The sequence below is a fragment of the Callorhinus ursinus genome, unplaced genomic scaffold (assembly GCF_003265705.2).
Source record: "Callorhinus ursinus isolate GAN/ISIS: 27379988/994484 unplaced genomic scaffold, GSC_fseal_2.0 scaffold38, whole genome shotgun sequence".
In the NCBI taxonomy this organism is placed as follows: domain Eukaryota; kingdom Metazoa; phylum Chordata; class Mammalia; order Carnivora; family Otariidae; genus Callorhinus; species Callorhinus ursinus.
The window spans coordinates 2,040,686-2,053,965 of record NW_027397100.1 but is presented as its reverse complement, the minus strand read 5'-3'; the positions used below and the strand labels follow the sequence as shown (position 1 = coordinate 2,053,965).

The window sequence follows — 13,280 nt, the reverse complement described above, 5'->3', positions numbered from 1 at the left end:
GCACTCTATTAGACAAAAGCCATGCCCACAATTTCTTTGAGATAAGCCCTTCTCTGCATTAGGCTTCTGCTGAAATGGCTAAGGGACAACACAACACCCCTAAGCTTTCTAGAATCCCTATTGTTTGATTCAGAGGCTCTGTGAGGCACACCTATAATTTCTTTAGAGATCTTTTATCTGACTGAATAGTACTCTGAGGCATTGCCTCTTCCTGAGATATAAACTCAAGATTTTGTAGCCATATTCTCAGTTTCGTTTTTTTTTTTTTTTAAGATTGTATTTATTTATTTGAGAGGGAGAGTGAGAGAGAAAACACAAGTGGAGGGAGGGGCAGAGGGAGAGGGAGAAGCAGACTCCCCCGCTGAGCAGGGAGCCCGATGTGGGGCCCAATCCTAGGACCCCGGGATCATGACCTGAGCCGAAGGCAGACACTTAACGACTGAGCCACCCAGGTGCCCCTCTGTTTCATTTTTAGACCATGTAGTTTTGGATGTTTTCAATGCCCTGGCTTTGAGGTTTGCTAGGAAACCACTTCTTAATGTTACTTTCATTTGCCATTTGGAGAGGCTGAGAATTTCCTACCGTGAAGTCCTGGCTCCTTCAAATTTAACAGCACTTCCTTTTAGCTCAGGGTTTCTCCACCTCAGCACTACTGACACTCTGGGCAGGATGATTCTTTTTCTGGGGGGCAGTGGTGAGAGGGGTCTGTCTTGTGCACTAGAGGATATTTAACAGCATCCCTGGCCTCTGTGAACTAGATGCCAATAGCAACCTCTCCAGTTTTGACAACCAAAAACGTCTCCAGACATTGCCATATGCTCCACCCCCCCCACCCCCGGAGGCAGCCTCGCTGTCACTTGGGAACTGCTGCTTTAGTTCCTCTCTCCCTGCTGGCCTTTTACCGTCGGCAGTGAGAAGAGACCAGGTGGCACCTTCACCACCTTGCTTGGAAATTAGCTAGATCACCCAGTTCATTAGGCGTATCCCTGTTCTCCTCTTTACTGCAGGCGATGGGGCTGCTAACCTCTGTGTCCTGACTTAACGAGCTTCCCCCTCCCCCAGTTTCCAGTAACACTTACCAGTCTGCCCTGGCTGTTGTCTTATCAAAGGCCTGAGGCTTCTATCAGCAGCTTTTCCAAGGCACTTTGACTACACTCTTCTCTGTTTGTTGCCAGTTCTAATGCCACTGCCACGCTTGGGAGCTGACACGGCAGCATTCTGCCCCAGTACCAGAGTCTCTACACGGTTATCTATTGCCGCATGGCAATACAAACTTAGCAGTTTGATATAAGTATTCAGTATCTCAGAGGCTTTGGGTAGCAGGAATCCAGGAATGCTCTAGCTCAAATGGTCCTGCCTCTGTGTCTCAGGAGGTCACAGGCAAGCTGCTGGCCACGACTGCGGTCCTTCCAAGGCGCTCCCAGGGCTGGTGGATCTGTTTCCCTGCTCACTGATGTGGTTGCTGGCAGGCCTCTGCTCTTCCTGGCTGTTGGCTGGAATCTTCTGTTGCTTGCCACGTGAGCCTCTCTGCATGGCTGTTGACAACATAGTAGCTGGCTTCCCCCTGAGTGATCCAAGCAATAGAGGACCTACACCCAAGATGGAAGCTGTGGTCTTTTGTTTTTTTAATTCTAATTTGGGGCAGGATCCATCATCATTTCTTACATAGAGTAACCTTGATCCAGTGTAGCAGAGGTCTATAGAAAGGTATGACTAACGAATGGCCCTGAGCACCGGAGGGTATTTTGGTGGCTGGCTGCTGCATTTCAAATTCAATTCGGGATATTTTTCTAATTTCCTTGTGGACTTCGTTTTTGACTTATGGGTTATCGTGAAGTGTTGTGTTTTATTTCCAAGTATTGGGGGTGTTTCCCAGATATCTTTATTAGTTATATTTCAATTCTCGTATAGTCATATCAACATTTTGTATGATTTAAATTCTTTTAAATTTGTTGAGGTTTGTTCTGTGGCCCAGACTATGGTGTATCTTCGTGCAGTTTTATGTGCAGTTGAAAAGAATGTTTACTCTGCTGTTGGTGGGTAAAGTGTTACAAAAATGTCAGTCAGAACAAGTCAGTTGCTAGTGTTCAGGTTTTCTATATCCTCCCTGCTTTGTCCTTTCTACTTGTTTTATTGATTACTAAGAGAGCAGTATTGAATTCTCTAACTGAAATATAGACTTTTCTCTTTCTATTTTAGGTCTATTGGTTTTTACTTCATCTATTTTTGAAACTCTGTTATTAGATGTATTCACATTTATAATAGTGGAGTCTTCTTGGTGAATTGAACCTTTTATTATTATGAATATCTCTCTTTATCACTGGTAATAGTCTTTTTGAAGTTTACATTTGTCTGGTATTAATATTGCCACTCTAATTTGCTTTGATTACTGTTTATATGGTGTTATCTCATTCCATTCATTTACTTTTTTTTTCTAAGATTTTTATTTATTTATTTGACAGAGACAGAGAGACACAGCGAGAGAGGGAACACAAGCAAGGGGAGTGGGAGAGGGAGAAGCAGGCTTCCCCCTGAGCAGGGAGCCCAATGCGGGACTCGATCCCAGGGCCCTGGGACCATGACCTGAGCCGAAGTCAGACGCTTAATGACTGAGCCAGCCAGGTGCCCTCCATTCATTTACTTTTAACGCATATATTTTTTTATGGTTAAATTGGGTTTCTTGTAGACAGTACATTATTGCCTTTTGCTTTACTTCCTACTCTACTAGTCTGTTTTTTAATTTGTTGTCTTTCATTGACAGTTGGAGTATAATCTTGTATCTTGCTATTTGTTTTATATTTTACATCTTTTTTTCTCATTTTTTCTCTTTTTTTTCCTTACTTTGGATTAATTACATTTTTTTCAGGGAAAAACATCAATCTATTGGGTACCAAAAATAGACAATAAGACTTACTGCATTTGATCAAAACAGATGGTTACTCACAGCACACCAAACAACATGAACAGCAGCATAGTTGTGTGTTTGTTGGTTCCCTTTGCCCCAAGGCCAACAACCGATATGGTGGTCCCAGATGCACAGCATATACACTGTGGCTAAGGAGCCAGGCCCAGAACTTTTATAACAAGCAGTAAGCAAACCTGCCTTGATTTGAGAAAGACATGATCTGATCTCTCCAGCTCTATTAACAATCGACAATCTTGGGCGAGGGCCCAGGTGACAGAGAAGTCAGATCCTTGCAATCTTGACATAGTCAACAAGACACGTTGAACACAAAAAAGCCCAGGGAGAATGCCTCCCAATATTTTTATAATCCCACTTTATCTTCATATTGGCTTGTTAAACTTCTTTCAAAAAATTTTTTAGTGGTTGCCCTTGCATTTACAATATATATCTTCAATTAATCAAAGTCAATCTTTAAATAATGTTATACCACTTCTTATATAGCAGAGGATCCTTCAAGAGTATATTTCCAATTACTTATCCCATCAGTCTGACTATTGTTATTGTTACACGTTTTACTTTAATATATGCTATCTATCCACAACGTATTGCTACTTTTTAAAATTGAAATGTAGTGACATATGATTTTATATTAGTTTCAGGTGTACAACATAGTCATTTGACAATTATATATATTACAAAATGCTCATCATGATAAATGTACTTACCAACTGTCACCACACAAAGTTACTGACTACATTCCCTATGCTGCACTTTACATCCCCATGACTTCGAAAGCAAAAGAGTAGTGTATTGCCACTCTCTTGCTTTAGAGAGTCAGTTGTCTTGTAAGGTGATTAAAAACAGAAAAATGTCTCTTCCATTTACCTTTATTCGTCCATTCCAGAGATCTTTACTTCTTTATGTAGCTCTTTCTGGAGGCAGAGAGAATGTGATACGAGAGAGAAACCCGGATCTACATATGGAAATGAACTGTTCTGACATGCCCGCCGGAGGCCTGTCTTCCTCCCTCCTCACAAGTGTGCCAGTGCCTCCATCCCATTTCTTCTTGGAGGCTCCTGTCCTTCTTTGGAATTCAGGTTAATTGGTTGCTCTGCAACCTCAGCTCTCTGAGTTTGACAAAAGTTGTAATTCTATAGACTAACAATTTTTAAAAATTGTGATTAGTGTGGTAACGATGCTCTTCCCAGCTTTCTGCATCCTGGATGGAAGCCAGAAGTCTCAGCCATCTACTTTTCCAGGGCTCCTTCCACCTCCTTTTGCCATCTGCTCCTGGGGCCGCTGCCTGGGTCTTTCTCTTGCCTGACACCCTTCCAGCTTAGCCCCCTGAATTATCTCTAGCTTGGATGCTTTTCCCTCTCTACCTCTTCATGTGGCAACTGTCTGGCAAAGAGAAGGGATGGAGGTTCCAGATCTCTCACCATCTTGGGGACAGGTCGAAAGAACCCATGGAGTTCTGTTCCTGGGGATAAGCCTGGAACGGGGAGAAATGGTTTTGGGAGCTGAGCTCTCACCCACTGTACTCCCGAGTGGGTCTCATTCCTCTGTGCTAGGAAGTGGGACCAAGTATCTCCTTCATCCAGTACTGAGGACTAAGAATCAACCTGACTAAAACATTTCTTGGAAGATAGAAACTGCAACAGGACAGAACGGGAATAGGCTGGGAGCAGAGGTTACAAGCACAGTCCCTGGAAGCAGCCTCTGTGGATTTGAATTTCATCACTTATTTGCTGTATGGCCTTGGACAAGTCCCTTCACCTCTCTGTCTCTCAGTTTCTGGATCTGTAAAATGGAAATAATAATAGCATTTACCTCACAAGATTGTTAAAAGGATTAAAAGAGTTAATATATGCAAAGCACTTATAACAACAACGGAATTATAATAAGCTCTGTAGAAGTATTAACTATTAGGGTGTACTTCCTATAATTTCAGAAATTCACAGAAGCAAGCACTTTCCTCCCTTTCTCAGAACCCATTACAATCAAAACACCTAATGTTTATTGAGCATCTCCGAAGTGCCCACATCCTGTACTAAGCATTTTATATGGATTATCTCATAAGTGGTAGGGATTAATTATTCCTACCTAATAAGCAAGGAAATCAAGGAACAGAGAAATTAAGTGTTTACACAGCTGGCTAGATGCAGAGCTAGGTTTGCAACCCAGGAGGGTTGGACTACCACGCCTGTGCTCTTAACCACTTGCCTACCACTTGCCTCCCACAAACTAGTTTCCTTGCTTGTAAAATAGTGGGAATGCTACTTGCTGTATTTCTCTCACAGGGTTGTTTTAAGATCCCACTAACAATAGATGAAGCAGCGGTTTGGGTATCTGTAGAGGGCTGGTCCCCTGACAGGGAAACCTGAATATGTCATGACTCCATCCCTTTGCACATGCCCATCCCCCCTCTTCTCTGCTTGTTGAACTTATTTCTTCAAGACTCGGCTGAGATATCAGCACCTAGATTTTATTCTCACAATGGAGGGATTTAAGCAGGGGGTGGCGTTTTGAACGCAGACTTGGGTTTTGAAATGGTGGCTGACTGCTGTGTATTATGGGGGGGGGGGGATGCAGTGTAGCAGGGCCAGAGTGAGTACAGGAAAACCAGATAGAAGGCTACTGGAGGAGCCAAGGGAGAGAGAGTGGTGGAAACGGAGAGGAATGGTGGATTGAAAAGTTATTTAGGGAAGAGAATCGACAGGGAATGGAGGTGTATTTAGCACAGGACAGGGAGGTGCCAAGGATGACTCCCAGTTCCTGGCTTGCTCGCGGATGTTTGTTGAGTGAATGAACGAATGACCCCACGGAAGAAGTATTCCCGACAGACACCCCCGACCCGGTCCTGTTCCCGCGGCTTCTGGAGCTGTGAGCACAAGGGGATGGGTGGGAGGGCGGAGGAAAAGAATGGGCACAGAATCTCAGTCCAGGCGCTGCCAGCTTGGACACTTACCGCACTGGTTTGAGCAGGAGGCACGGAGAGGGGGCAAGCGTTTCCTCCGTCGGCCCCACAGTTTGTGCCTTGCCCCTCCACCCCCGCCAGTCTGAATTCGCAGCGCCCCTGTTCGCGCCCTGGAGGACTTGGCTCCACGCCGGCGTCTCGGGGCGCGGCGGAGCGGCCCACCCCTGCAGCCCTGACCCGCCCCGTCCCGGCGCCCACCCCGCCCAGTGCGCTGGAAGCCTGGGCGGCGGCTCGGTGCGATCCCGGAGACAGAACCCGGGGCTGCCGGGTGAGTCCTAGGGTCAGGGGGGCCCTCCGCCGCGGCGCACCTGCCCTGATGCGCGGCACCGGGTCAGTGCCCTCCCCGCTCCACCAGGACCCCTTCCCCGCTGCGCCTTCTCGCCCAGGGTGCGGGTGCGTTGCGGCGGGGCTGCCCGGGAGTCGCCAGCAGCAAGTGCGCGTGGGTCGACAACCCGCGCGTGTCCCCGCGGCGGGGATGCGCTGCCGAGGGCGGCGCAGCAAGTGGATCTGAGCGTGCGGAGCCGAGCGCCCCGGCAGCGGGCGGAGTGCGGACGAGCGCGGCCAGCTGCGGGGCAGGGATGCGCGCCGGGAACTTTTCCCCTGGCCTGGAAGTGCGAGCGGCCGCGCCCGAGGGGGCTCCCCAAGGCCGCCGGGAGGGAGGCGAGCGCGGGTGCCCGCCGCCGCCCCTCCCCCACTTCCGCCGCCCGCCGCTTCCTCGTTCCCGGCTCCCAGGGCCCGGCCGTCCCGCGGGAGCCTCGGCGGCGCAGCCCCACCCCGGCCGGCGCGGCTCGCTCCCACGCCCCCGCCGCCGTCTCGCCGGAGCCGAGCGACCGAGGCAGCGGGGGCGCGGGGCGCTGCAGGTAGGGGCTCAGCGGCGGGGGCGCAGAGGCGGCGGGCGGGCCAGGGCTGGGGGCCCGCTGCACTAGCCGGACGCCCTGGGGCCCTCGGCCGCCTCCTCCCCCCACCCGCGGGCGCGCCCCGGCCCTTTTTAGGGAATTTTCTCGCTCCCGCGGACTCCAGGGCGGGTGGGGCGGAGACCGGCAGGGCGCTCTGCATTTCTGGGGCTCCCCGGGCTCTCCAGGCTCTCCAGACCTCGTCTTTTCCCCAGCACCTTTCGTCGCGTAAACAACTCCCTTCCTCTCCCCGGCCCCGGCTCCGCTGCCCCCTGGGGAGAGCCCCTCAGGTCTCGGGAGATGGTTAGGGGGAGGGCGAGAGGGGCGTCCTGGCACCCCCGGCCCGTGGGCGCCCCCACCCTCGTTCTCTCCCTCCCCCGCCCGGCCGCTGGAGCAGATGGCCCCAGGGGCCCCGGGTATTTTTAGCGCTGTGACCTGGGCGGCAGCTCGGAGAGCCTTTCCCAGGAATCGGCGTCAGCGCCTCCCTCCCCGGCTGCCAGCCGGCGGCCACCGGGTCTCCGCACACTGTCTTTGGCCCTGGCTGGCCCACTTGGGTTTGAGCCCCTCGCGGCCCGCAGCAGCGCCTGTGGAGGTGGCCGGGGTCTCCGACACAGCGTCCAGATGAAGCGAGGGAGGCAGGCTACAGAGGATGACGAGCTGGTCCTCAAGCCAGATACTCCCTTGCCTCCGGTGATGGGCTCTGAGCGCTCTGCCTGAAGGAGATGGAGTGAATGCGAGTGGAAGTATAGGGCCTGGGCTGGCCCAGAGCTCTGGTGTTCTGGAAAGCTCTCAGCACTGGGGACCGCGGGGGCCTGGTCTGCGTTGGACCCAGGACCCGCCCTTCCAGTTGCTACTCACTGACGGGTGGGGATACAAGACTGAGATGTGTCAGAGGAGAGGTGCTTAAATAAAGACGTGGGGAGCACGGAGAAGAAAGAGATGGGGAGGCCTCTAAATAGCCCAGTATCTGGGCTTTACACTTTACAGAGCACCTGCACCAGCAGCCCCTGCGTTGTGTTTGAGGCAGGTAGGACTATTAAGTCATTTTCGGGTGGGAAGACTGAGGCTGGAAAGATGATTTCCTGAGGGGCAGAGCCAAGTCGGGAAGTCAGGTCTGTGACTTCAGAGCAGGGTTTGGAGGGGATGGTGGTGATGGGGTGTGTGGGGGGGAGGGGGTGCTTTAGTCTTTGGGTTTTGAAGGCTGGGCATGAACCAGAGTTGCAGCACTTGAGCACCCTGAGATCCCCATCCCACCGTCTTCCATGGCCTTCCGAGGGGTGCCTGGGTCCGTTAGAAGTGCCTCCTTCTTTTGGGCTGGACCAATCCCTCCAACTGCTCTCACCAGGGCATGATACTGAGACTTGGCTCTTGGCCCTGTTCCCTGAATACAGAGGCGCTTCTTTTGCCGTGCCTGGAACCAGCGTCCCCTTTGTGGAGCCAGGCTCAGCCCTGCCTCTCTCTGAGACTTGAAGTTTGTAGTAACGGACTTTGTTTCAAGGAAGGGAAGGAGGTGGCCAAGTCCGGTGGTGTCCAGGCTGCAACGCCAGGATGCTGGCTGCAGAGGGGCTCCCCAGGCCCAGGCCCCCGTTGTGTTCCCTCTCAACTTCATAGCTCTACTTGCCCTTTCCACCTCCCAGGAGCCGACATGGACCCAAATCCTCGGGCAGCCCTGGAGCGCCAGCAGCTCCGCCTTCGGGAGCGGCAAAAATTCTTTGAGGAAATTTTGCAGCCTGAGACGGAGTTTGTCTTCCCCCTGTCCCACCTGCATCTCGAGTCGCAGAGACGTAAGCTCTTGAGTCCTGGGGCGAGGGACTGGAATGGGGGGGGTAGGTCTCGTAGGTCCTGAATCATGGGAGCCTCTTCCCTTGTTTTTTTGGCCCTCAAAACTTCTGTCTCTAGACCTGACACATATCTTTGACCATCCTAGGAGCTCTGGGGGCTCTGGCCTGTGTCCTCCTGACTTGCCCTCTTCTTGATCTGCAGCCCCCATAGGGAGTATTTCATCCATGGAAGTGAATGTGGATGCACTGGAGCAGGTAGAACTTATTGACCTTGGAGACCAGGATGGAGCAGATGTGTTCTTGCCTTGTGAGGACTCTCCACCAGCCTCCCAGACATCTGGTATGGCCCTTGGCTTGGGGGACTTGGGCACCAGTTAGCCAGAACCGGGTGGCAGGCTCTGAAGTGAGGCTGCAAGGCAGGGCTGGAGAAGTATACATGTAGGGGCTGGAAATGGGTGTTTCTACGAATGAAACAGCTGTCTGTTCTGGTTTTAGGGAAGTTGACCCCGAGGGGAACTGGGTGACAGATCTCCAATCTAAAATTCTGGGAATGCCCCAGCCCCCCTTAGCCTTTGTTAATTTTGTGTTTGTGAAATTAATGTGATTAATTCACGTAATTAAAATCATATAAAATATAAATTTTTATATTAGATAAGCCATTTTAGTCCTCTTCATACGAATATTTACTGAGCACTTTTTTTTTTTTTTTTAAGGTTGCTAATAACTGTGCTCAATTAACTCAATCCTTACAATGTCCTATTAGGGCAGGCAGTAGTATCCTGATTTTATAAAGGAGGAAATTAGACTCAGAAGTTGTCACACAGCCAGAAAGTGGAAAAGCTGGGTTCAAACCATGGCTGTCTTGTTCCAAAGCCCGTATGTTTAGCTTATAAAATAGATAGTCTCTTATTTAAAGCTGCCGCTGTTTATTGATGGTCTACTGCATGCCAGACATTTTATAATCATTCCTCGATTGATTTTATCCTCAAAACCCTTCTGGAATGTAGGTGCCTATCCCATTTTTAGAGAAGATTCAGTCCTTGAGGGGGAAAATGACTTGCCCAGAGCCGCTCGGGAGCCAGTAAGTGACGTAGGTAGAGCTTGAACTCTTGAATTGATTGACCTGAGTCTAGGGCCCAGACATGGTGTAGTGAAGTGGAAGGAACTGGCAGTCAGGAGACCTGGCTCTTTGTAGACTGGCTCAGTGACTGGTCACGCCCCTGCCCTTCTCTGGGCTTCAGCCTCTCCTGGCTGGACCATCTCCGAGAGTCCCCAGAAGCCCTGTTTGTGGCCCTGACCAACTCTTCTTTTCTGGGCAGGGCTGGATGACCACCCGGAGGAGTTGAGCCTGCCAATGCCCACGCCAGACAGGACTGCGTCCCGCACGTCCTCCTCATCTTCTGACGACTCCACCAACCTGCACAGCCCAAATCCCAGTGACGGCGGGGCAGACACGCCCTTGGCACAGTCTGATGCGGAAGAGGATGGGGCTGATGGAGGGGCAGAGCCTGGAGCTTGCAGCTAGCAGTGGGCCCCCATCTACAGACTGACTGAGCTGGCTCTTCTCCGCAGGAGACCCTAGGCCCAGCCAGAGCCCTTCAGAGAAGACCAGACTCTTTACTTGCAGTAGGCACCAGGGGCAGGCAAGGACAGTGGGATGGCGTACCTCTCTGGGAAATAACCCTCCTGCTTTACTGCTAACCTTTCCTGCTACAACCCTCCCACCAGTTTTTGGCTTCCTCCCAAGGTAGGGCTTATAGGCAAGGAGATGGAAGATGAGGCAGGACAAGATGCTACTGCTTTTCTTAGCACCCCTCCCTCCCCCAGACTCTCCTGCAGTCTTCTGATAGAGTCTCCTGGACCAGTGTCTCTAAGTGGACGTGAACTCCGTAGCACTCCCCGTGCAGTGGTACTCCAGCCACCCTGCTCCCCTACATCCTGTTCGGGAACAGGGCACGGTATAAATAATAAATAATAATCTACCAACCACTCCCCTTCGTGTGTCACGTTGCAGAGATCTCAGACCCACTATATCTAACCAACACCATCCCCCCATCTCTCATGTGCTCCATCTCTTCAGAAATAGTCCTTGAATACGTGTGCCGGGCATTTGGAGTATAGTTCTGAACAAGACAGGCTGCATCCCTGCCTTTGGTACTTGACTGTCTCTGGAGGAGAAAACCAAATAAACACCACGGTTCACAGTGTAATCAGTAGCATGATGAGGAACAACTCTGGTATCAGAAAACAGCTCGTGTGGCCACCAAAGAGCTGATTTTTTTAAGCTGAGATCCAGAGGCTGAGTAGGAGTTTGCCGAGTGGGGGCTGTAATTCAAGCAGCAAGAGCAGCTTGGGAAGACTGTAAATGGAGAGAAATAGCTCTGAGGAACTGAGGAACATTCAGCTGGGCTAAACTGTTGGATTTGGGGACGAGAGGAAAGAGGTAAGACTGACAGAGGTTAGTCATGAAATACTTGGAAGCCTGTATCAAGTTTCAATTTGGCTGCTAGTAAAAGGTCAGAGACTTAAGATACAAATTTATTTCCTCATATAAAAGACATCCGAAGTGCAGGACCATGTGGCTGCTCCAAAGTTACTGGGCGCCTGGGTCCTTTTTGGCTCTTTTTGCTCAGCCATCCCAGCCACGTGGCTCGAATTCCCATTGATAGCTCCTGTCTGAGATTGCCGCTGAAGCCCCGCTCATCATGTCCTTGAAACTGGCAGAAAGTGGGAGAAGAAAGTGGGGACGGGCAAAGCACAGCCTGCTCTCCGTTTCTACTTCAGGAAGCGTCCTTGGAAGTTCCAACCAGTCGTGTCCACTTTCATCTCACTGACCAGAGAGTGCTAACCCAAGAAAGGTTTCACTTACAGGTATTTTATAGACATAGGGACACAACATTATCTGGAAGAAAGAAAATTCTGGCCTCTGGAAAGACAGTGACCTTTTCAAGTCACTGAATTACCCGTGCCTCTGATTTCCGTGCTACCTTTCAAACCTCTCAGAAGCACCGTGGCTACTGGAGAGGCTGGGGTGGTCCTTTAGTAGAGCACACTGCTGTCTTGATAAAAACCAGGCTGTTTCTAAGGAACAAGAGGAAATAGTCTTTGGATAGGTAACTAGCAGTTGACGTGTTAGGGGCCATGTTAATCTGAATTTTATGGGGAGTAAGGGAGGATTACAAGTGGTTGCATTTGCTTGTTAAAAAGGTAATTCTGGCCACAGTGTGGGGAATATACTGGAGGGGAAAGGCTCAGGACAGACACCTAACACAATACTCCATATGCAAGAGATAATGGTAGTGATCAGCTTGACTGGGTTGAGGCAGGGTATAAAAAATAAATGACATTCATTCAATAAATATTTATTAAATGTCAGTGTTTAACATGTGTAAGACACTGAACAAGGAATGTAGAGTGGGGGGAAGAAAAAGACACAGTGCTGCTTTTATGGGAGTCTAGTCTAGTGGGGGCCCAAATGCAAAATTGCGACTATGACCAGTTCAAGGAAGGAGTTCATAGCCTGTTAAGAGCAGTCACAGGGGCATTTCCCTTGAAGTGGCATCTGACCTGAGCCCTGAAGGATAGGAAGGAGTCAAGGAGGGGAGTAAGGAGTGAGGGGGGCGGGGGCGTGAGGGGAGAGGCTCCTTGTGGCCTGCCCACTGGAGAGCACCAGTATGGCTGCCTGGGAACCAGGAGCCATGCTACATAGCGGGGTAGTGGACTAGCGTGGAGGTGGACAGGATGTAGAAAGGTGGAAGGAGTGAGGAGAGATTTAGGAGACAGTTTCCAAAAGATTTGACAGGTAAGTGAGAGGAAGGGGTCAAGGGTGCCACCATTGTTTCTCCCTTGCACAACAGGATGATGTGGAATGCAGGGGAGAACCAGGTTTGGGAAGAAGGTCACAAATTTGGTTTTGGCCATGGTGAGCTCGAGGTGCTTTCGAGACCTGCAGGAGGACATGTTGGGTAGGCACTCGGACCCACGTGTGTTGGATTTAGAGAGGATTAGGCTGGGAAAATAAATAGATGGAGCTACCAATGTGTAGGTGGTAAGTGAGTGAGTGTGCCTTCCCGGGGAGGGAGGGGGAGTGGAAGGAGAAAGGAGGGTTCTAGGACCCAACCTTAAGGGGCATCAAGTCATTTCTCACATCAGAAAAAAGAAATCATTCCACCTCCCTTTGTACATCAAACACCACCATGGGATCAATGGCCTTCAGCCTAAATCCCGAAGTTCTTTGTGCCACCCAGGCTGAGTGAGTGACAGGCCTGCAGTCTTCCCATAGTCCCAGCCTGCTTCCACCCCTGCAGGAGGCCATTGTAAGTGACAGCTCTTAAGTGCTTTTCCTAGCGCTGGTGAGAAACTTGTGGGAGTTTTGTGCTCCTTTTGTCTAAAAGCCTCTGTGTCCAAGTTGAGATCATCTACTAAACTGGGCCGGGGCTCAGTCTCATGTGAAATTTTGCAGTTTTTCTGGGTTGCTTATGACTTTGCTGCACACAAAGGACATGGCTCTGTCCTTGTGCCCTCTCCTTGCCTTTGGAGTAGCAAATCTCAACTACCTGTCTGACTGTGGCTGAACCTTCACCTGGGCTGCAGCCTATGAGCCCATGGCTCTGCTATACAGGGCTTCTCAGCTTCCAGGATCACCCTACTCCCCTCCGAGGCAAACGATGGGAAGCTAGACCAGCTTGGTTGCTGTCAGTATGTCAACAAATCTCTTAGTACTC

General features: G+C 50.5%; 1 protein-coding gene across 7 annotated transcripts in view; it reads left to right on the top strand.

Annotated features, from left to right (window-relative positions):
- The window catches only part of DBNDD2 (dysbindin domain containing 2), a 37,976-nt gene extending 27,431 nt beyond the window's left edge, over nt 1-10,545 (top strand). The window contains exons 1-5 of one of the 7 annotated variants that reach the window (XM_073880350.1): nt 6,222-6,742; nt 7,763-7,802; nt 8,413-8,559; nt 8,759-8,896; nt 9,876-10,545. In XM_073880350.1, coding sequence (XP_073736451.1) covers nt 6,461-6,742; nt 7,763-7,802; nt 8,413-8,559; nt 8,759-8,896; nt 9,876-10,081 — 813 coding nt within the window. In that variant the 5' untranslated portion in view covers nt 6,222-6,460 and the 3' untranslated portion in view covers nt 10,082-10,545. The other 6 variants (XM_073880355.1, XM_073880351.1, XM_073880354.1 and 3 more) reach the window with 6 other exon arrangements.
- The last annotated feature ends 2,735 nt before the right edge of the window (nt 10,546-13,280 follow it).